Source organism: Athene noctua, chromosome 3 (assembly GCF_965140245.1).
Source record: "Athene noctua chromosome 3, bAthNoc1.hap1.1, whole genome shotgun sequence".
NCBI classification, from domain to species: Eukaryota; Metazoa; Chordata; class Aves; order Strigiformes; family Strigidae; genus Athene; species Athene noctua.
In genome coordinates, this window is record NC_134039.1 from 24,137,868 (window position 1) to 24,161,260 (window position 23,393).

Here is a 23,393-nt window from a genome sequence, read left to right on the forward strand (position 1 = left end):
GGGTCTTTTATATGCCTGTTCACCGCCACTCTAGCAGGACAGTCTACACCTCACAGATGACATGCAACCCGGTTTCATACTCCCAGATTCCCACCTGCAGGCACACACCTGATGTGGCTCCTGACCAGCCCCACTCCTTTGGTTTGTGTCAAGCCTCTACAGCACTATTTCCTAAAAAAGGAGCTTTTCAGGCATCAAAGAGTCAAAACCTGGCTACAAGCACCATCTGAAAGTCTATTTCTGATAACTAAATTCCATTTAATCTATTCATAATCCCTCAAATACCAAAAATATTTGTCTTTGATTAAGAAAAAACCTCAAACCCATGGGACTTGGTTTAAATCCACTGGAAGGACTCTCCCACTGAGTGCCTGGAAACACACACATGTTCCAAACCTCTTTAATGGGCCCTCAAGCCCGAGACTGCATCAGCTCCTTCCTCGGGGAAGGCTGGAAGCACAGAAGGCCCGAGCCACTGGAGCGCCAACAGACAAGGGCCTGCAACCCATCACAAATGGGGCGCTTGGCTTACAGCAGGGCCTCCGTACCCACAACGCCATCTTAGCTAGGGGGAGACACGATACAGGGGATCCTGCATCCCACATGGGCAGGACCAAGCTGCGCAGCGGGGTTCCCCCAAGCCCTGCCGCCAGATGGAAGAAAAAGGGGCGCAAAACAGCCCCAGCCTGTCCCCCCCTCCCTACTCCCGCTTTATCAGCCGCTCGCAGCGGTGACCCAGTACGTAGCGCATGCGCCCAGCGGCCGTTCCCTCCCCGACGCCAACGGATCCCGGCGACAGGCGCGGGTACGCAGCCGCAGACCGGTGCCTGCTGCGGCGCATGTGCGCCCTCTCTCCCACCACCGCCCGCCTCCCCTGTGCCGTTCTGCTCCATGGGACGCGAGCTGTTTTTTCCCTGCAGCCCGTGGGAGGAGAAAGAGGAAGATGCCGGGAAAGCTGAAGGTCAAAATTGTGGCAGGGCGCCATTTGCCGGTGATGGACCGCGCTAGTGACCTGACTGACGCCTTTGTGGAGGTTTGCCCGAGGGGAGGGGCGCTGCGCCCCGGGCGGGCGGGGAGGGAAGAAGGGGAGCCCCGCCGGCTGGCGCCCGCGCACCTGCTGCTGGGCCCGCGCGGCGCAGGCACCTGCTGGGTCCCGCTGGGGCGCTCCCCGGGCGCGGGAGCCCCCGCCGGCTGGCCGCGGTGATAGGTACCGCTGCCGCTACGCCCGCCGCCGCGGAGCGCTGCTTCGGGCGCTGCCGGCCACGGCCCTCCCCGCTGGGCTGGGGCGGGGAGCCATTCTTTTGGCTTCAGGCTTCGGCTCGAGGAGGGCGGGCAGGCCCCGGCCAGCGCCCGGCGAGCGGGCGAGCGAGCCTGCAGGGGTGCTGCGGGAACGGCAAGGAGCGCCCGCAGCCCGTGTCCGCGGGGATGTTTCTAAAGCAGTTGCTGCTTTACTCTTGGTTTTTAGCTGAGCCTTGTAGAATTTGACTGACGTTTTATAAGTACTCTGCTCTTTTTCGATTTCTCTTAGCTTAATGAATGGCTCCTGTTGGTATGGCAGCCAGATGGAGTCCATTCGGGGTTCGGCAGACGTATTGTAAGCAGGATGGAGAGGTAGTAAAAGCCTGTTTAAGTCATTTGTATCTCTGAAGGAAGCGCAGAGTTATACAGGCTTTACTTTTAAGGCCAATACTCATATTTCTGTTTAAAGTATCTGGAATACTAAAATATTTTCGAAGAGGATTTTTATTGGACGCATTGTTTACATGTGCAAATCACTCGCACCAAAATATAGGGTATATCTCAGGAAGAGATTATAAATAAGTTGACGTGATCCTTCTATTTTATGATTCATTATTTCCAGTATGAATAACTTAGAACTTATTTTAGTAACATTCCATAGATTCAGAAATCATACTCTCAGAAAAAGCAAAGAGGTGTTTAAAATGGAATGCTATATAAATGCCTGCTTGTACCAAAATAGTCATTGAGGTTGGCACAGTACTGTAAGTAAGGTAGGAAGACAGAATGTCTTTCTAGAAGTGTATAAATTGAAAAGTCTCATAATATCAAAACAGATTTTGGATATATAAGGCCTGATTTGGTTTGGTGCTTAAAAATTTGATTGACATTAGACACTAAGTGCATTGCTTAGTGGGACAGTAAATTGGTAATAAAGTGAAAATTTATTTCTCACATGCTTTTCAATGGAGCTGAAATAGTACACTGTTCTATTTTATTTCATGAATAACAATCATTTAACAATATTTCAGTGTTTGGTTTCAGCTGTTTCATCAGTCAACTTTAATAAACATTTATTTTGTAGTTTTAAATGTGATTAATAGCCTACAGCAACTTGATGCGACAGGGAAAACAGGAGTAGGAAATACAGTTCACTGCTGAGTTTCATTTGGTGTGCTTTTATGTTACCTTGAGGAGAAACAGCTTCTCTACTGCAAGTCACTTATTCCCAACCCTAATCCATCTGCGCCAACCCTGCTGTCTGAGCAGCTGTGTAGCAAAATAGGTTTGGAAATTCATCTGGTTAAAGACAGGCATAGTAAAAAAGGAGAATATGTTTTTTCATAAATATCAGTTTGCTTTGCTGGCTTCATGTACAGTTCATGAATGCCTTGACACAAATAAGGCTAAAGAAATATGTAGATGGGGCCTTGGTTTTAAGATTGTTACTTAGACGGACTGTGGGAACTGCCCTTTCCACATGTGGAGTAGGCAAGGCAGCAGGTGAGATTTATTTCAAAATAAATTGAGCTTGAAAGAGTTGTTTTATTTTTTAGTGTAAGGTTGCTGAAAACACAAAACATTTTCACTTAAAAATCAAAAGCTGAAGTAATGTTAAGGTATTAGTTGATTTCTAGCCTTTAATTTCCTTGTTAAATTTTCTAATATAAATCTAGAATTAGAAAAGAAAATTAGAAAAGACTTTAGAGCTCTTACTTGGCTCAGATTATGCATAACTTGGACTTTGACAGCATGTATGATCTGGAGCAAATTAGCACAATTTCACAGAATTACAGAATCATCTACGTTGGAAAAGACCATGAAGATCACCTAGTCCTCCAACCATTAACCTCACACTGACTGTTCTCAACTATGTCAACCCAACAAACACCTCCAGGGGTGGGGACTCCACCATTGCCCTGCAGATTCCAACACCTAACAACCCCTTGTATAAATAAATGCTTCCTAATATCTAGTCTAAACCTTTTCTGGTGCAATTTGAGGCCATTACCTCTTGTCCCGTTGCTTACTACTTGGTCAAAGAGACTCATCCCCAGCTCTCTGAACCCTCCTTTCAGGTAGCTGTAGAGGGTGATAAGGTCTCCCCTCAGCCTCCTCTTCTCCAGACTAAACAACCCCAGTTCCCTCAGCCACTCCTCATACGACCTGTGCTCCAGACCCTGCACCAGCTTCGTTGCCCTTCTCTGGACACACTCGAGTCATTCAATGTCCTTTTTGTAGTGAGGGGAACAAAACTGAACCCAGTAATCAAGGTGCGGCCTCACCAGTGCTGAGTCCAGGGGTAAGATCCCTTCCCTGTCCCTGCTGGTCACGCTATTGCTGACACAAGCCAGGATGCCATTGGCCTTCTTGGCCACCTGGGCACACTGCTGGCTCCTGTTCAGCAGGCTGTCAATCAACCCCCCCAGGTCCCTCTCTGACTGGCAGCTCTCCAGCCACTCCTCCCCAAGCCTGTAGCGCTGCTGGGGGTTGTTGTGGCCCAAGGGCAGCCCCCGGCATTTGGCCTTATTGAAACTCCTCCAGCCGGGCTCAGCCCATCACTCCAGCCTGTCCAGGTCTCTCTGCAGAGCCTCCCTACCCTCGAGCAGACCAACACTTCCACCCAACTTGGTGTCATCTGCAAACTGACTGAGAGTGCACTCGATCCCCTCGTCTAGATCATCAATGAAGATGTTAAACAGGAACAGCCCCAAAACCGAGCCCTGGGGGACACCACTCGTGACTGGCTGCCAACTGGATTTAACTCCATTCACCACAACTCTTTGGGCCTGGCCGTCCAGCCAGATTTTTACCTAGCAGGACATGTGCCCATCCAAGCCATGAGCAGTCAGTTTTGCCAGGAGAATGCTGTGAGAAACGGTGTCAAAGGCCTTCCTAAAGTCAAGGTAGACAGCATCCACAGCCTTTCCCTCATCCACTGAGGGGACTGCCCTGTCATAGGAGATCAGGTTTGTCAAGCAGGACCTGCCTTTCATAAACCCGTGCTGACTGGGCCTGATCATCTGGTTGTCCCGCATGTCTTGTGTGATGGTACTCAGGATGAGCTGCTCCATCAGCTTCCCAGGCACCGAAGTCAAGCTGACAGGCCTGTAATTTTCCAGATCATCCTTCCAGCCCTTCTTATAGATGGGCATCACATTGGCCAATTTCTAATCTGTCAGGATCTCCCCAGTCAGCCAGGACTGCTGGTAAATGATGGAAAGTGGCTTGGCAAGCACCCCAGCCAGCTCTTTCAGCACCCTCAGGTGTATCCCATCTGGTCCCATAGACTGGTGTGTGTCTGTGTGATGCAGCAGGTCACTGACTGTCTCCTCCTGGATTGTGGGGTGGTTGTTCTCCCAGTTTCTGTCTCCTGGCTGAGGAGGCTGGATTCCCTCAGTACAACTAGTCTTGGTATTAAAGACTGAGGCAAAGAAGGCATTAAGCACCCTCAGCCTTTTCCTCGTCATTTGTTACCATGTTTCCTCCTGTGTCTGTTAGGGGATGGAGGCTCTCTCTGGTCTTTCTTTTGCTGCTCACATACTTATGGAAACATTTCTTGTGCTTGATTGCTGAACCCAGATTAATTTCCAGTTGGGCTTTAGACCTCCTGATTTCTGCCCTGCATAGCCTTACAGCATCTTTGTAATCACTGTGAGTGGCTAGTCCCTGCTTCCAAAGGCTGTAAACTCTCATTTTCTCCCTGAGTTGCAGCCAAAGCTCCCTGTTTAGCCAGGGTCATCTTCTGTGGCACCAGCTTCTCTTACAGCACCTGGGGACTGCCTGCTCCTGAGCCATTATCACTTCCTTCTTAAAGAGCACCCAGCCTTCCTGGACCCCTCTACCCTTCAGGACCGTCTCCCAAGGGATCCTTTCAAGCAGGTGCCTAAACAAATCAAAGTCAGCCCTTTGGAAGTCCAGGATGGCAGCTCTGCTGTCCCCTCTCCTGGCCTCCCTAAGAATAGAGACCTCTATTATTTCATGATCACTGTGCCCTAGCTGGCCTCCAACCACCACATCATCCACCAGTCCTTCTCTGCTCACAAAGAGGAGATCCAGCAGGGCACCTTCTCTCTTCAGTTCACTCACCAGCTGTGTCAGGAAGTTGTCTCCCACACATTCCAGGAATCTCTGGGACTGCTCCTGTACTGCTGTGTTGTATTTCTAGCAGATGTCTGGGAAGTTAAAGTCTCCCACAAGCACAAGGGCAGATGATCCTGAGATTTCTCCTAAGTGCTTATAGAATATTTCATCCACCTCTCTGTCCTGGGTGGGTGGCCTATAATAGACTCCCACTACAACATCTGCCCTGTTGGCCTTCCCCCTGATTCTAACACAAAAACATTCCACCCTGTCTTCACGAGTGCTCGGAGCAATCCTAACAGTCCCTAACATACAGTGCTATCCCACCATCTCTACTTCCTTGTCTATCCCTTCTAAAGAGTTTGTAGCCATCAACTGGTGCACTCCAGTCATGGCAGACATCCCACCATGTTTCTGTGATAGCCACTACATCAATTTTCCTGTTCCATCATGGCTTCAAGCTCCTCCTGTTTGTTACCCATGCTGTGTAAGTTGGTATAAATGCACTTCAGATGGGCTGATGTCCCCACCACCTTTTTGCATTTAGAGGTCCTAATTCCAGCCTGACCTTTCACAGGTGTTACCACAGTTACTGATCCATCAGTATCCCTTGCATCTTTGTTGTGCTGCATGTCCCCATCCTTTGCCTCCACTGAGATGGCAGGGTGAGGGTCATTGCTTGTACAACAGCCCACAAACTCTGGTAATCTACCCTGGGTCTTATATCTGGGAGTTCCAGTTTTATCCCCTTTCCCCTTCAAATCTAGTTTAAAGCTCTGTCAATGAGCCCAGCTAACTCCTGCCCCAACATCCTTTCCCACTCTGGGACAGGTGCATCCTATCTAATGCCAAAAGGTCTGGCATCCTGTATGATCCCATGACTGAAAAATCCAAAGGCCTGATGGTAACACCAGTCTTGGAGTCACAAGTTCATCTGTTGAGTTCTGTAATCTTCTTCATCCATACCCCCAGCGGAAAGGATGGAGGAGAACACTATTTGTGCCCCCGACTCTTTAACCAGTTTCCCCAAGGCTCTGAAATCTCTCTTCATTGCTTTAGGACTTCTCCTGGTAATATTGTCACTACCCACCTGAAAAACCAAGAGAAGGTAGTAGTCCTTGGATCTCACTGGAGTGGGGAGTTTTGCTATGAAGTCCTTTACCTGGGCCCTAGGGAGGCAGCAGACTTCCCTATGAAGTGGGTCTGGTATGCATATGGGGCCTTTGATACCTCCCAGAATGGAGTCACCCACTACAATGATCCTCCTGTGGCTCTTTCTAGATTTTAATACCTGGCCTAGAGCTACCTGGCTTTGGTGGACCTTCATCTTCCTCCATGTTTGACTCGTTTTCCTCATCCTTCTCTTTCATTCACAAGTTCCAGGGCCCCATATCAGCTGTGAAGGGGCACTATGGGAGGTGAAGGAGATCGGGAGGGGATTTTCCTGCCTCCTTGACCAGGGACCTGTTCATAGTTTCCCCCATTTCTTAGGTCCCCTCCCCTACCAGGCAGAAGCCTGGTAGCAAGAGGGTGAGGGGTTTCTTCTATAATTGTGCTTGTGAGTTTGTACATTGGACATCAGTGTAGTGCTCTACTAGCTTTAATAAACTAGCTTTGACTACTGGAGAAGTTTAGTTATAAACTTCTGGAGCTCCAAGGGAACTAGTTTATGCCCTAGATAACATTTAAAATAGCTTGGGTGGAGCTCTGGGCTGTTGAATCTTGGCATCTTCTGGTATATAAGGTAGTTAAAATGTTGTACAGAGTTCTGTTCACTGAGGTATGTATGGTTATATACAGAGCTCAGTGTGAACTCACAGTCTAGTTCTGCAGTACTTTAAGCTTTTTAAATTAACTAGGTGTACTTAAGCAAGTGCAGAATCTCTTTAGAGCTGGGGTACGCACCTGTGCAAAATAATCACCATATTACTGAATACTTTCTTGAGCAAAAGTGTTCAAAGACTTACTATTCAGTTTTCAGAAGCTAAGCCAAAATTTAGTCTCCAAAATCCATTTAGATTCTTAAAAAGAAAGCAGCGTTCAAAATCCACAACTGTTTTTAACTGCAACTCTTTTTTTTTTTTTTTTTTTTTTTAAATATCAGCACACTCATTATTTTCTTAAGACTCTTGAATGATTAAAAAAACCATAACTTTGGGTATTTGTAAGTACCATCAGGTACTTGGTATGAGTTGAAGTACTAATTATTTTGAGAGGCAACATTCAGAGCACTATGAGTGTTTGTAAATTGTTTAGAATGAAAGCTGCAGTGAAACAAAGGCTCTTGCATTGTGCAGCAGGGTTTCTTGATTTATGGAGCATCACAGAAATTGTTTCACTTTATTTTTTTTTTTTTTTTTTAAAAATCCCCACACAACAGATCACCAAGTGGGGTCATCATGAAAATAGACTTCTATGGAGACCAAATGAAGATTCCTGAAATAGGCTATTATGTGGTTAGAGGTGCATTCATCAATAATAGTATGGAGAATATTTAATTTTCAGTAACTGGATATGACAGAGATATATATATAGGTATGTATATAGATATGTGGTATATAGATACGTAGTCCCAAAAGTAACCCTCTTGTCTATATGCTTTCTGAAATTTTCCATATTTTCAGAAAGGAATAGAAACTGGTAAGGTGCTTCCCCCTTGCTGCTCTGAATTTACTGATAATGTGTCCATCATATCAAGATTGTGGTTAACGGAGACGGCTTCAGTTCTTTTCTAGTGTGTAACTGGGCTGGGGAGGCTTCTTAAATTTAAGAAATAAATTTACCAGTGTTACCATTTTATTTCTATATTTCTTTTATAAATTGTCAATAAAGCTGATTCAGGAACTCTAGACAGAACAGTAATAGGACATAAACTATAAACATTTAGACAGAAAACTTTTACTTAAAGTATTTCTAAACAGAAGGCAAAGAGACTATACCAGATGACTTTGGATAGCCAATATAAGTGGTATTTTTACACCTGAAGTGATTGAGGAGGAAAAGAAACAATTTTAATAGTGGGAGAGAGATATTTATTGTTGTTAATACATGGAAAGTTATTTACTGATCTATGTAAATCAATTAAAAAAGCCATTCACTGAAAAGGATTTGTTGATATTATTGAAATATGTATATTAAATTACTTGCATGTGTAGATTTAATGAGTTTCTAAATTTATTTATTAATATTTATTGTGAGTAACTGAATGCTTGTATTTTTAGGTAAAATTTGGAAATACAACATTTAAGACAGATGTGTATCCCAAATCACTTAATCCTCAGTGGAATTCTGAGTGGTTCAAATTTGAAGTAAGTATTTTTTAAGAGTTTGCCTGTATCTGTGTAGACACTCTGGTTTAGATGCCGTTAATGAAATAATTTCATTTCAGGCAGAAAATGAGTTTTAAGGAGTGAAGTGTGTTTCTGTTTAAATACACATGAAGTGTTTTCAGCAAACCTGTCTACAGTGAGACCTTGTTTGCTGAAGGTGTCTCATTGGCTTTTTAGGGCTGTTTTCTAAAGATAAAAGCTTGCCAGATTCGAGCCAGCTCAAGTATTATTCTGTGTAATACTAAAAAAAAAGGTAGAGGTTAAAGTGGGGGAAAAATAGCATTATGGATTAGGTTTTCAGGTATTAGTATGGGTATGCTTGTATTTTTTTAAAGGGGTAATCTTGAGTAAGTAAAGTTAACTGGTATTTGAAATGTTACTTTGGATTGAAAAAGTAAGGCATTTGACAAAGAAGTAAATGGATAATTCCTATGAGAAAATGACAAAATAAAGATCTTGGACAACAGTTACCAGACACTTTCTTTTTGTTTCCTTATGTAATAATGAGGGCACTCAGCATTTTCCTGTAATTGCTTGTTGCCTTCCAGGGTCTAATTCATTGATGTAAACACTTGTTCAGGGCATAATATTGAATATTCCTCTTTTTCTGGTAACTTCTTTTTTTAAAACAAAGTAATAGTATTTAGAATAAATTAATTGTTAAAACATTGGAATATATAGTACTGGTTCATTTAGAGTGTTGTAAGATGATATCACAGTATAAACATGGTTGTAAATATACGTACATGTAATGAGTGATGTAATAGTTGTAAATGTTAGAAATATTTTAGAGTGAATATAAAATAGTAAAGTGAGGCAGATTGTTAATACAGAATGCTTGTTTAAGAGCATCTCTTAATCAGCAATCCATGTTGATTAAGGAAGTAGTACTTTGGTGTACTTTGTGGTGTTGAAATTCTATCAGTTTTCTTTTTTTATCTTTCAGTTCCTGTTGTCATTTTTTGGGGAGGGGAAAGAGCTGATCTGTGTGGAGGGTTTTTTTTACATTAAAAGAAATCTCAAAATTCTATCTTTTTAGCATGGAAAAGTGGATTTGGGAAAGAAAAGAGCCAAACAGCAACACTGGGGAAAAAAAAAGGAATTCCACATTTCAGAGGGTGGAGAAACACTAACTGCTTAAGACATTGTGTGTGTGTGTGTGTGTAGTTTGATCTTTTTGCAAAACTACATGTTATAATTCTGCAAACACTTACATGAGTCATCCCACTGCATTTAGCAAATCTGATCCTTGGTTTGTTGTGGTCAGCACAAAAAGCTGGGGAATGTCTATATTTGTATGTCCTAAAAAATAATTGAGGTATCTGCAGATGGATTACTGAATTTATTTAGGAAAGCACATGTCTGACAACACTGAATTTTTACAGTGTCTTGACTTCTTTTAAACCACTGACCAGTGTGGAAGGGTGAGATCACCAATAATCCTAACTTCAGAATTTAATAGTCCTCTAAGATGCTTTCTCTTAAATCTTCTTTCTTTTTTTTTTTTTTTTTTAATGAAACGTATATTGTGGAGATGGGTAGACAATCTAGGGAATGTGACTTAAATCACGTGGAATTTTAAAATGTGTAATCCCTGTAATCTTGCCTCTCTGTTCTTCTCCCAGTGATTACTCTGGTTCCAGGATCTCACCGGTCTGAAGGGTAAAATCAAAATAAATTAAGTATGATGTTGAGATACAGGAAGCTAAAATGACAGATTTGTCTGTGTCAGGTCACTGTACATAACTGTCTCCTCTTTTTTAGCAGTTGTTTTTCAGCAGTGTTTCCCTGCATTTTTTAAAAATACTCAAATTCCATCTTAATATTTGTTTCTAGGTAGATGATGAAGAGCTACAAGATGAACCTCTCCAGATCACAGTTCTTGATCATGATACCTACAGTGCTAATGATGCCATTGGCAAAGTGTACATAGATATTGATCCTTTGCTCTATAGTGAAGCAGCTACAGTTATTTCAGGATGGTTTCCAATTTATGATACCATTCATGGTAAGATTTGCTAATTTAAAAATGATGATATTTGAGATGTAATCTGCTTCTTACAATCTTCATTTCTGGAAACTGTCTTCAGAAATTTGTAATAATTTTAGTCTTGGGAGCTGGAAAGCTACTTTTTGGTGTTTTTTTCCTTATTTCTGGCATGAGAAAATTTCTCATGTAGTAGCTCAGACTAGTGCTTGGCAGAACGCCTTTCATAGAACTTGTGACAAGTGAAAAAAATCTTCACGTGGTATTTAAAATAGTTACTGCAAAATTCAGATTTACAAAAAAGACGCAAACATACTTTTCCAATTACCATGTGTTTACTAAAAGAATATGCTTTTGCTGACGTCACTCAGGGTGTGCCTTCCTATGATGATGAAATGGAGGGACAGGATGTGACCTATCTTCAACATAAAGTACAGGGTGAAATTCTTTTTTGCTGTAGAAAGTACTCTTTGTGCTAGGTAGATTTTGTCAGAATATCTTGAAGGTGTGAGAAAATGAAGTTAATGATATTTTTGCCTTTAATGAAACACAGCTTTTGTCCCAGAAAGTCAAGGTCAGTTTACAGCAATTAGCTTGCTGCTTTAATACCTTAATGCAGAACATCTGTGTAGTTGTCATTACCACCCTTGTTCATTATCCTGTGTGAATTAAGTGACCTTATGTCCTGGTTTTGGCCAGGATAGAGTTAGCTTTTCTTGGGCTGAGAGGGAGCACAGCTGGAGGGCCAGGCCCGGGTTGGTCACTGGAGTATTCCATATCATGTGACGTCATGCTCAGTATATGAAGGAGACATGTGCTCTCTCAGTTCCATTTTCCGATTGGCATGGCAGGATCTTTGGTGCAGTCAGGATCGCTGCTGGGGGTGGGCTGCATACCAGCCACTGGGTGATGAGCAACTGCATTGTGTATTACCTGTTTGGACTTACTGTTGTTACTGTTGTTTTGTTACTATCACTAAACTGTTTTTTTTTAATTCAACCTGCAAATTTTATTTTTTTGTCCCTCCCCTATTTCACCCGGGTGGGTTGGGGAACCTAAGCGACTGGCTGTGTGGTGATTGGTTACTGGCTGAGTTCAAACCAGGACACCTAACTATGTTAAAAGCTAATTATAAATAATTGTTGGGAAATAATTAATGGTATTTACTAGATGATCATCAAAACCAGTGCAAAGTACTTTTATATTTAAAAGTTGTGTTGAAGAGGTTTTTTGAGAAATATTGCATGTATTTTTCTTACTTGTCTTTCTATTCACATTTTCCAGTTGTACTGTTTTTTTTGAAGTTAAATTAGGGTAACAGTTGTCTCAGGGTGTATACAACTTGTATGTCAGAGAGAATTTGCTTTCTCAATACTTTTGTAGATCTTTTAGTATTTTACAGCTTTTTTTTAATTTAAATAAAATTAGAATTCTTGTATTTTCATGCTCGTATCAGTAGATTTTAATTATCTTGATCTTTGGTGCACAGTAATTGATGATTCCTTAAAAAAAAATCAATATAATGTTTATAAATTTTTTATTAAGATTTTTTTTTATTTTTTTACCCCAACATGATTATTTGTGAAAAATGTAGGAACGTGAGGCACTTGCTGTTACAGTAACTGAAGGCTTCTTTCTACTGGCATTTTGGAAGATAGAGTTAAGTGACTTCAATGAAATAATGTCAGAGTCAATCTACATAACAAATGCTTTTGTTTGAGTGCCATATACTTATGTGATAAAGGCTTCTGAAGACACTAGAGATCAGACTCATCAAGAAGTTTAGTCCTCAGTATGTCAGAACTTACAATTTGTGAAATGAATTTGTTACTTGGTGGGGAAAAAGGGGAAAAAGAAGGAAAAGCCCAGCACAGGAAAGAGAAAATCAAAAAGGAATGGTTGTCTGTTGAGAAAATATTTCTATATAGTATATCCAACCTTGTGTGCTAAGGATATCTTGGGACAGTCACAATGCTTACATACTGGTTTTATACCCTTCCTGCATTGATGGTACAGGGCAAAGGAGTAGAGAGAGCCCTTGCACACTGCGGGAGAGGCCACTGCAGTATGGGGAAGCTGATGGCTTCTCTTGAAGTCCTGTTTGGTGCAGCAGGTATTTGACAACTGTTGCTTGAATAACTTCAGCCTCAAAGGCTTGGCAGAACTAGAAACTTTCTCCGAGATGGTGTCTCTGTAGCAGACCTGAGAGACAAGGAAATGTCTTCCAGCTCCTCTGGCCCAGGCTAGAATTGACATATGAACTGCCAGTTGAACTGAACGGTTCTAGCAGGGTGTTATAGTACATTCTTTGCAGAAGAGTTAATTCATTGGTAATAGAAAGCGCATTAATTACTATTAATAGAGAATAATTACTATGGCTAGTTTTGTATTTATTTCTGCTAGAGCTTCTAATTTTTTATGTTTTTTTTATTGATAGGTATACGTGGGGAGATCAATGTGGTGGTGAAAGTAGATCTCTTCAATGATTTAAACAGATTTAGACAGTCATCCTGTGGAGTCAAGTTTTTTTGCAGTAAGTAGAGGAAAAGAGTTTATTTGAACAGAAACGTTTTGCCCCCCCTTCTTTTCTTTCTTTACTCACTCTGTCAGTTTCCCTTTTTTCACCAGCTCATTGCTTAAGCCCAGTGGATATTACATTGAAGCCAGTAGCAAACGCAGAAAATTATGTAGTTTGCTTTTTTAAAAAATAAATTTTTACTGTTCATATTTTAAAGCAATGTAAATAACTGATTTTTCCTATCCTTATCTTTCTTAAATTGCATTTCAGTGCCTGTGCGTACGCACATTGTGTTATCTTGGGTGCATATCCTGTTAGAGGCACAAAGTGAAAAGGTTTCATAATGGAACATGTTGTAACTAATGTACCGAACTGTTATCGGTGTTCCAGGGTCTCCCAGAACAAAACTGCTTGGGTATGTCCAGATTTTAACAGAAAATCATGTGGATTACTTCCTGATATAGTTCGCTTTTTATGTGTAATTTTCTGGGTTTTTTGAATTCTTGGCTCACAGACTCATGTCTTACATCTTTTATATCTATTTTTTTTAACAGCTACATCTATTCCTAAGTGTTACAGAGCAGTAATAATTCATGGATTTGTGGAAGAACTTGTAGTTAATGAAGACCCAGAATACCAGTGGATAGACCGAATTCGTACACCAAGGGCATCGAATGAGGCTAGACAAAGACTTATTTCACTCATGTCAGGTATTAAACATGTAGACTGTAATGGTTATTGCTGCTTTTAAAAATACTCACCATTTAAACAAGTGTTTTGCTTAAGACAAGATTGTATGTGATTTTTGGTATGTGTTATGTTTATTTTTTCAGTTCAGTGTCTTCTGTTTCTGAAGGTTCTATTGCCCTAACTGAGTGCCCATATGGCTGGCCTTTTTTTTTCTTGTTGAGGCCATGCTGTTGTCTAATTTGTTAGTTGTTTTTAGCAAAGTCAAGGACACCTGTGGAACTTTATTGAAGATGTTGTTAACCCGTATGAGGACTATTAATAGATTTTGACTCGAACAATTAAAATAACGAACTCCACCCTCTGAACTACTTCGGAGTATGTGAACAAGTATACACCATCTCAGATACAGTGTGTATTAACACTTATCTTACTTATCCTGTCTTTTCAAAGTCAAGATTGGTTCATTGTTTCTCAAGCATACTTCTGTATTGCCTTGCATCACTTCTGCAGGACATACCTGCAGTTACTGGAGAGACCAGTGATTAAAGTCAGTTGATGTCTCCACAGTATCAAGTATTTGCACAGATTTCGTGTGTGTGTGTGTGTTACTGATGCTTACAAACAGCAGTTGTGAACGAAGGTCCTCCTGTTTCAGTGCCTACAGAACAGAACACCCCTACTCTGGAGTACTTGTACACTAAAACAAGAGAAAATCAGTTGATAGAGGTGGACAATATTAAAGGTGTAAGGAATACAAATAAATTATGAAAAATAGCCACTAGAATCATAGGTGGTTATTTCAGTTCTCTAATGGGCTCTTAATGTTGTCAGGTTTCTTGTAGATACAGCTGTGTTTTAATTTTAAGGAAGATAGAAGTAGTGAGTTGGGTTTTGCAAGTATGCATGGAGATCTTTAGTAAGTGGAGAAACATAAAAGGCATCATGGAGATGTTAATATCTTCATTAGAAGGGCCATCATGTTTTGAGGAAAAATGTGAAAAAGCAATATTGTCAAAACTGACATGAATTCACTTTTTATGAGGTTTTTAATATAGCTTTCCTGTATGTCAGTTTGCAGGATTAACATTTGTGTATCTCTTGCCTTGCATAAATAGCAGAAGTGGATAAAGTAGCACATGTGGAACTATTCTGCTAGATTTTATTAATATTTTTATTCGTGGCAGTCATTAAGAGGAAAAAACCCAAAAGACCTCACAGCAATACCGTTTCATGTCATGTAATATAATGCTTCACATTGCAATCATTGTTACTGGTGGTCACACGTAAAGAATCCTGAAGAAATCTGTAACTTCTGAGAATGACTCAGGCTGTTTCATAGATCTCTGTCATACTGTTTTGTATATGTAGAAAAGAATTCATTCTCAATCTTGGCTTCAGTGGAATCCTTAGTAATTTTCACTCATCCAGAAACTTGAATGATCTGCCTCAAACTTAGAGATTTTTCACCACCAAAGGCATAATTTCAGCCTCTGTTAAGAAGTTTACAGTAAGAACTGTAATTTTAAAACCAAGCTTCTAGGCATCTGTAGTGCTCATTTCATTCCATTTGATTTCCTAACATCATTGACTTCAGGACTGTTAGGTTATCCTCTGTGACAGTGAGGTTTTTTTCAGTTTGTTAATAGAGGATTTTGGAAATCTTTCATTTTCATCAGAAGAGAGATGATATTTTCCATCTAGTATTTACCAAGGCTATCTAGCTACATAGATCAATGAACTTTCTTTTTTTTTTTTTTTTGAAGCATCCTGCTAAGTAAGCATCTATGGCACACCAGTGTCTTATGGTTGCAGTCTTTCAGTCTTTGTGTGCAGCTAATAGAGAAGTGTCAGTCTTTTGTTTGCAGTGAGAGAGTGACATGCATATATGGTATTGTGTTTTGTTTATTTGGTGTTACGTTTTGTAGATGAGGCTGCCATATTAAGCACTATTAATTTTAAAAGAACAAAAAGCATTAATTAGGTTGCAGTATTGTTGTGTTTTGAACCCAGAGGGCAACTGAGGACCATGCAGCCACTTGCTCACTCTTTCTGCCTTGGGGATGGGAAAGAGAAAATAAAAGAAAAGGCTCTGGAATTGAGACAGTAACAGGGAGGAATGACTCACCCATTATGGTCAGTAGCAAAAGACTCCTTAGGGGAAGAAAAAGAATAATATAATTCTGACACCACCACCACCAACTTAACAATCAGACTAGAACAGTGAGAAGTATAACTACATCTTAAAAACACCTTCTCCCCACCTCTCCCTTCTTCCCAGGCTCAGCTTTGTTCCTGATTTCTCTAACTCCTTCCCTCCAGTGGTGTGGCGGGGCAGGGGCTGGTGGTTGTGGTCAGTCAATCACCCATTGTTTTTGCCACTCCTTCCTCCTTAGTAGGAGGACTCCCTACACTCTTCCCCTGCTCCAGCATAGGGTCCCTCTCAGGGGTGACATTCCTCCATGAACTTTCTCCAGTGTGAATCTCTCCCACGGGCTGCAACTCTTCCCGAACTGCTCCAGCGCAGATCCCTGCCGGGTGTTGCAGTCCTCTCAGCAACAAACTACAGCAGTGGGGGCTTCTTCCCACAGAGTCCCAGCCTTCTTTGGGCACAGCCACCTGCTCCAGTGTGGGGTACTCCATGGGCTGCAGGTTGGCATTTGCTCCAGTGGTGACCTCTATGGGCTGCAGGGGCACAGCCAGCCCTCTTGCCACAGGCTGCAGGGGAGGGGTGTCTCTGATCTGGCACACCTCCCCCCATTCCTCCTCCTTCTCCTCCTGCTTTCTTCCACTGATCCTGGTGTTTGCATAGGTGTTCCCACTCGTAAATATGTTATCACAGAAGCATGGTCACCATTGCTGATTGGATCAGCTTTAACCAGAGGGAGTGTGTTGGGTTTTTGGTAGCAGGGGAGGGGGCTACAGGGATGGCCCTCCTGAGAAGTGCCCCGCAGCTCCAGGTTGGACCCACCTCCAGTCAAGGTCGAGCTAATTAGCGATGGCGGCTGCACCTCTGCAATAATGTATTTAAGAAGGGGAACCTAGTGGGGGGTTGGGAGTTGTGAGGAGAAGTTAGGAGAAGGACACCTACGTGAACACTGAGGTCAGTGGAAGGAAGGAGGAGAAAGGAACAAGATGTGCTGGAATAGGGACCCCCCTTGTATCATGTGGTGGTACCATGCCTGTGGAGGACACCACACTGGAACAGGCAGCTGCACCCGAAGAAGGTCAAGATTTTGCAGGGAGAAGGGAGGGGTGGGAGAAGGTATTTTTAAGATGTGGTAGTGCTGTTTGTTAAGTCTTGGTTTTGTTGGTGTTTGAATTAAAGTGATGTTCTTTTTTTTTCCCCTAAAGAGGCTTCCTTTTGCCCTTGAAGGTAATGAGTAAGTCATCCCTCCTTGTCTTTGTCTTGATTCCTGAGCCTTTTGCTTCATTTTCTCCTTCCCAGAGCTGGGGGGAAGGAGTGAGTGAACAGCATTGTGGTCCTCAGTTGTCCTCAGGGCTCAAACCCTGACAGTCAGGTCTGACTTGGAGCCTGGGGACTTTCGAGAAGCTTCTTGCAGGGGCCACTGCTGTACCCTCCCCACTATCAAAAACCCCCACTACACACACAAACCCCACACAAATATACTTAAATAAGTTTGTAAATAAAAAATTATAGATGCCTATCCATGTGGATTTCAAAGATGTCACATTGTTCTGAACTGTATGAAGGAGTATTTAGGAACTTATGTGTTTCAGTGCACATCTTGACCATCTCTTAGGTAAAAAAGGGAAAAACTAGTGAAAACAAAAACCAGAGAAAAACTTCTCTGAAATAACATGTTGTTTTGGTAATCAGAATAGATTTGGAGAAAAAAAAGAAAAAAAGCTGTGCAAATCATGAATATCATACTATGTTATAGGAGGCAGAGATTGTGACCAGCAGCTTGGCACAATTATGTAAGCTTGATTCTATTACCTGTTTAATGACTTGGTTGGGAGTTCCAAAAGCAGAGTCCAAGGACCACAGAGTAAGGAAGGTTCATTGTAATTATGAACTCTTTGTCTTTTGTATTGTAGGTGAATTGCAAAGGAAGATTGGCTTGAAGGTGCTTGAAATGAGAGGAAATGCTGTTGTTGGTTACTTGCAGTGTTTTGATTTGGAGGGAGAGTCTGGACTAGTAGTGCGAGCCATAGGAACAGCCTGCACGTTGGATAAAATAAGTAACACATCAGCATTTTTACCTGCATGTAACTCCCCATCCAAAGAAATAAAGGAGTAAGTATGAATTAATAGTTTATAGGGAAACAAGTTTCATCTCTCTTCTTTTCATACTCATTCAGTTTTACATAACCGGTGTGATTTCTTTTTTTCTCCAGAATGTATTTTTCTTTTGTAGTTTTTTTTTTGTCTGCAATTCAGTTAATATCCCTCAATTTTGAAATGTTTTGGGTTGGATTACTTATTTCTTTAGAAGCTGGAGTGGTAATCCTTACTTAATACAACTTTTTTGAATTTATATAGTAATGCTATTACATATCCTTGGGTTATGATCGACCAGTTTCCTAACTAATAGCCAATTCTGCTTTGACTCTGTGTTTACTGTACAAACATTTTTGCAATGACTTCTTAGATACACCTTCTGTTCAAGATTTTTCAAGTTTGGTACAGTCAGGTTTGACCATTTATGATAAGCATGTAAGAAAAGATAAATTTTGAATTCAGAAAGTGTTTATGCTGAGCATATAAGAAAAGATATATTTTGAATTCAGACTGTTCAGTCAGTGATTTAGGGAATGATCCTGAAGTACCCTCGTCTTTTCTTGTGTGCTTTGCTATTTACTGTTGCAAAACATGTGGGGCTATTGCAAAATAGGTAGAGTTAAACAGTGTACTTGCAGAGAAAATATTTTTGTGATGAGAGGTAGAATTTCTTGATCTTTGTTACATCTACTACAGCGCCAAACATGGTTTGAATGCGATTTTCTAATGTGCTTACAAAAATACTTGCGGTCTCCTTCAGATTGTTATTACTTTGTTGCTTAGATAAATTAGTTATTTTCTGTTTGATAGAGCCATCTAATTTCTGAAAGGAAAAAGCATCAGAGTATACTACTTATGCTGTGTTTCCAGAGATATTAATTGAATTAGCCATTTTCTTTAACTTGAACTGTTGTGTCGTTATAATAGTAATTAGGCATTTTTGTTGTGCAGGCATCAGTATGCTCTGACTTCTCAAAATTACTGGTTTCTATTTCAAATTGTAGCTTGTTTAACTTGTCTTAATTTTAAAAATCTACCATCAAAAGAGCTTCTGGATACAATGCAGCATAAAATAACGTGAATAAAAAAAAAAGGTGGACCTGATAACTACCAACGTAAAAAGCATTCAAATCAGTAGCTTTCACTCTGGAGCAAAACGTGGAAATTGCACTCCACAAATAATCCATGTTCAGCTTGGTGGTGGATATTGTCAGAATCATTGTCCCTCAGTCCAAAAAGTGGGCATGTTTCTTAAAGCCAGCAAAATCAACTAATACTTTTTATTCTTGGCTTTACTAACTTGATGCCCTGTTGCCAAAGAATCAATTATGCTTTCACAAGCTAGTGCTTAAGCTGTTCCTTTCTCTCTTTTATTTCATCTGGACTCTTGCATGCTAGGAATTAAAATTCTTAGAGTCTGCTTAAGTAAGAGATCTCCTCTAGCTAAACTTCCCTGAAATCATTTATAACATAACTTTGCAACCTGTTTGTATGTATTGTTTTCTTTTCTTCCACCTTGGCTGCAAATTCTCTCAGGTCTCCGCTGGTTCATCCGCCAAGCCATGGATGCCGCTCGACTCACAACAGCCCAATTCACACTGCTACTGGCTCACGACTTACTCAGAACTTCTCTGTGTCTGTTCCCACTCTCATCTACACTGGTACGAGACTGCTCAGACTCAAGAGCTGGGGAGAGGCAGGCCACAGGCACAGTGGTCGCAAAGTGCAGGCAGGCAGGCAGTGTAGGCAGGTACCACCCATCTTTTCTCCTTCGTTTTCTCATGGAGACATCTTCTATTGTCAGTGAAGAACTACTCTGTGTGCAGCTGCTGAAACAAAGGCAGTAGTTTCTTGAAAGTGCATTGGAGTCTCTTCCACAAAGCCACACTCTTCTTTTTAACATGCTTATTTCCTAAGAAATTAAGTAAAAATAAGTTGATGTGTCTGGGGAATGTTCACTATTTTACAGTCATTGGTGGAAATTATATTTTGATTGGAGTTCATAATTGCTTTCAAGCATAATTCAGATACGGTATTTAGGTTTTAAAATTATTATCAGAAGGGTATGTGCCATTTGTGGAAGAGATGGTTTTAGAGAGCAGGTAAGTCAATCTGTGCATAAGTGAACTGTTTGTCAATATAGTCGTTGCCATAACGGTTCTCCTCTTTGCTCTGTTTTTAGCTGTGGCATGCTGCTGATGCTATAGGATAAGGAAACATTTTTTTTTCTTTAAAATGCATATGTGTGTATATACATAAATGTATGAATATGTATAAACACAAATATAATTTGAAATCATTTTTTCTTTATTGAACTAACTCAAAGTGTTGTGTATTTGACCAGATTTTTAAGCCATAAACTATTTTGAATTTTTTCTTTTGCATATATATAATTTTTTTTGTCACATCTCATGCCTTTCATTTAGGTTAATTGTTTCACTGTAGATTATCAGCATCTATCTGTAGAATGCTGAATGGGTAAAACAGCATTTCTTTGCCTCTGGCCTCATCCCCAGTCTCGAACCTAAGGAATAGCTGCTGGCCCTGCCCCAGTCCCATCCTGGTGTTTGGATCATGCTGCTGTCAGCCAGGTCCTTTGGCACAGGATTACTGAATATGTTTCCACCTTCTTCTGGCAGGATTCCCTTCAATGAAGATCCCAATCCCAATACTCATTCATCAGGACCCTCCACCCCTCTGAAAAACCAAACCTATTCCTTTTCACCTTCCAAGTCCTACAGTCGACAGTCCTCTTCTTCTGACACAGATTTGAGTTTGACACCCAAAACTGGTAAGGCGCTTCCACCCACTTTTTGTTTAATTTGTGTTTATATTTTTATATTTTCATTCAACCCCCTTTTTGCTTTTTGACATTTAAGTTACCAGAATGATTTGGAAATTGGAGACTTCAGATAGCACCCCTCAAGCTTCAAAGGGTTTCTGTAGGGTGAAAATTTAACTCCTGCCTATATTTCCACTATTCTGGATAACATTAAAATGACATTTGTAACACAACTGTATTCAAGTTGAAATAAAACATCTCAGAGCATTAAGGGAGTCGTAAGTAATTGCCTTTTTCTTATTTCCTCCATTTCATATTACAAATCATGGGAGTACATTTCTCACCACAATATGTTAAGGACAGTGTTACTAAAACTATGTAGTCTTCAAGCCTTACGTGTTGTTCTCTAAGTATATTGTATAAATTTCTCTGTGATTTTTAACTCCTTTTTGCCAATGCAATGCTAGAAATGTGACAGCTGCTGTCTTTTTATTATTCTCGGTATATGGAACTGGCTTTACATACACAGTATACATTTTGAAAGTAAGTTGAATTATATACTCCAGCCATCTTCAAAAAGCATTTTTCTTTCTCCATTGGCCTGTTGTAATTTCTTCACCTTGGTGTTTCCTCCGTCCTTATTTTTTAGTCTGTGGTTTAAAATCATGTCAGTAACAATGTCAGCATAACTCAAAGAATTATTGTCTGTTTATTCTCCCATTATGTGACCAATGCCCCGAGTTTTGCTACCATAAGGCAAGATATTTTTCAGAATTGTTTATAAAAGTTTGATTACTTTTTAAATAGTGTTTTAAATTGTATTTGAAGCTCGGAACATTCTTGTCTCCATCTAATCTAGACAATTTTAGACAATTTTTAAGCGTATTAAACTAGTCGATTCAGCTTTACTTGATATCACCCCTTTCAAGAATTTTTCCAAGCAGATAAGTTAAATGTTGTATTCAAATGTAGATACATAAAATATTTTACCCAGTTTATTCCTTAGATACCTGTTAAAAAATGTTCCCAGTTAGGAAGCTGTCTTAGTAGTATCTTCTGTCCTGTTTTTAAACAAACAAACAAATGCCCACTTTTTTCTTTGTCCTTTTGTATAAACAATGACTGTTTTTTGGATAATCTATGGTGGTCACTTGTTTAAAGGACCTACAAATATAACTGGATGCTTATTACATAGGAGAACCACAAATTCATGTGTTTGGTTTACCGAATATTTGAAAACTTGTTCCTTTTGATCAGATTTTACATCATAAGGAGCATGTTGTGTAACACAGATGGTCATCTTTATAGATGTATATGTTCTTAATTTATGAAGGTGGCAGCTGCTCACTGTTAATTTGTCAAGTTTTTAAAGCGGCAATCTTACGTCATTCCTGGCAATGTTACGTACAATGGATGGGCCCTCTTGTCTTTAGTCAGTTCATTCAGAACTGAAACAGATTGTGTAATTGGTACTTCTTATTTTTAGGGATTTTTCAAGTATATAAAGATATTTTTTAGCTATCTTTTTAGTAATAAAGCTAGGAGTGGGCATACTTTTGCTTACTAGCGCTGTCTTTTTAGCAGCTTTTAACTTTGCTACTGAAACTAGACTTAAAAGGATTTACTGGTTTCATTTAAAAATTCTGTATCTTGGTGTGACATTCTAGATTTTTAATATTAATAGCTTAAAAGGACAGTATCTCTTGAGTTGTTTGTTTTACCTTTTACCAAAAATTAAGTTGAAATATTTCAGTGTGAAAGTTGGTGATGTTAGTGTTTAAAAAACCAAAAATCTCATGTGACACATTAAACATCATCTAGTTTTAAATACCCAGTACTCTTACTGGCTGATGTGAAAAAAGAAGTATTTTCTGATGTTTCTGCAGTACATTATATTTCCCTTCTCAGACAGGTGACTAGTATGTTCGTGTGTTTGAGGTGGAGATTAACCTGGAAAAAAAGTGCAGATACCACAATTTCACAGTACAAATAACTAAATAGAGGAACTTGAAACTTGGGTCTGCTTAAGCATCCAGTTTTCAGTAGCTCCATATCAGGAGAATATTACATTAATTCCTTTTATAAAATACAGTTGTGATTGTGTTATCCACTTTGGTCTATATGTGGTCTAAATATGAGGGGAAATTATTCTGTGCTGAGAATGTTTGGTTTGAAGTTAGACTTCTTTTGTGAACAGGGATATATTTTATGCCACTGCGAACTAAAAGAATGAGGCAGACAAAAAGCATGACATATTTTAATCAGGTAATATATTTTGATGTGACATAGTATATGTTTGGAGGAAATGGAGAAGGTAGGAACTCCTTTTCTTTGTGGGAACTTAGAATTCTACAAGATTTATGACTCTAAAAATAAAAAAAAAATCCATGACTTCTCTGGAAAATAACTTTTTATACCTAAATAATAAAAGTAATCAGATTAAGAGTGTGAGAAGACTGTGTTATTTAGCCTTTACTCCATAGTATTTGTTATTAAATTTTGTATAAAATTGAAAATAAGTG

The 23,393-nt window shown here is 40.3% G+C and overlaps 1 protein-coding gene across 22 annotated transcripts in view; it reads left to right on the forward strand.

The window, feature by feature from the left end:
* The first annotated feature begins 828 nt into the window (after window positions 1-828).
* Window positions 829-23,393, forward strand: part of C2CD5 (C2 calcium dependent domain containing 5) — a 71,146-nt gene continuing 48,581 nt past the window's right edge. For 10 of the 22 annotated variants that reach the window (XM_074902287.1, XM_074902285.1, XM_074902289.1 and 7 more), the window contains exons 1-7: window positions 829-1,033; window positions 8,544-8,630; window positions 10,488-10,659; window positions 13,076-13,171; window positions 13,711-13,866; window positions 17,906-18,104; window positions 20,729-20,880. In XM_074902287.1, the coding sequence (XP_074758388.1) occupies window positions 944-1,033; window positions 8,544-8,630; window positions 10,488-10,659; window positions 13,076-13,171; window positions 13,711-13,866; window positions 17,906-18,104; window positions 20,729-20,880 (952 nt within the window). In that variant the 5' untranslated portion in view covers window positions 829-943. Of the gene's footprint in view, window positions 1,034-8,543; window positions 8,631-10,487; window positions 10,660-13,075; window positions 13,172-13,710; window positions 13,867-17,905; window positions 18,105-19,625; window positions 19,751-20,728; window positions 20,881-23,393 lie in introns of those variants that run through there. The other 12 variants (XM_074902297.1, XM_074902286.1, XM_074902292.1 and 9 more) reach the window with 3 other exon arrangements.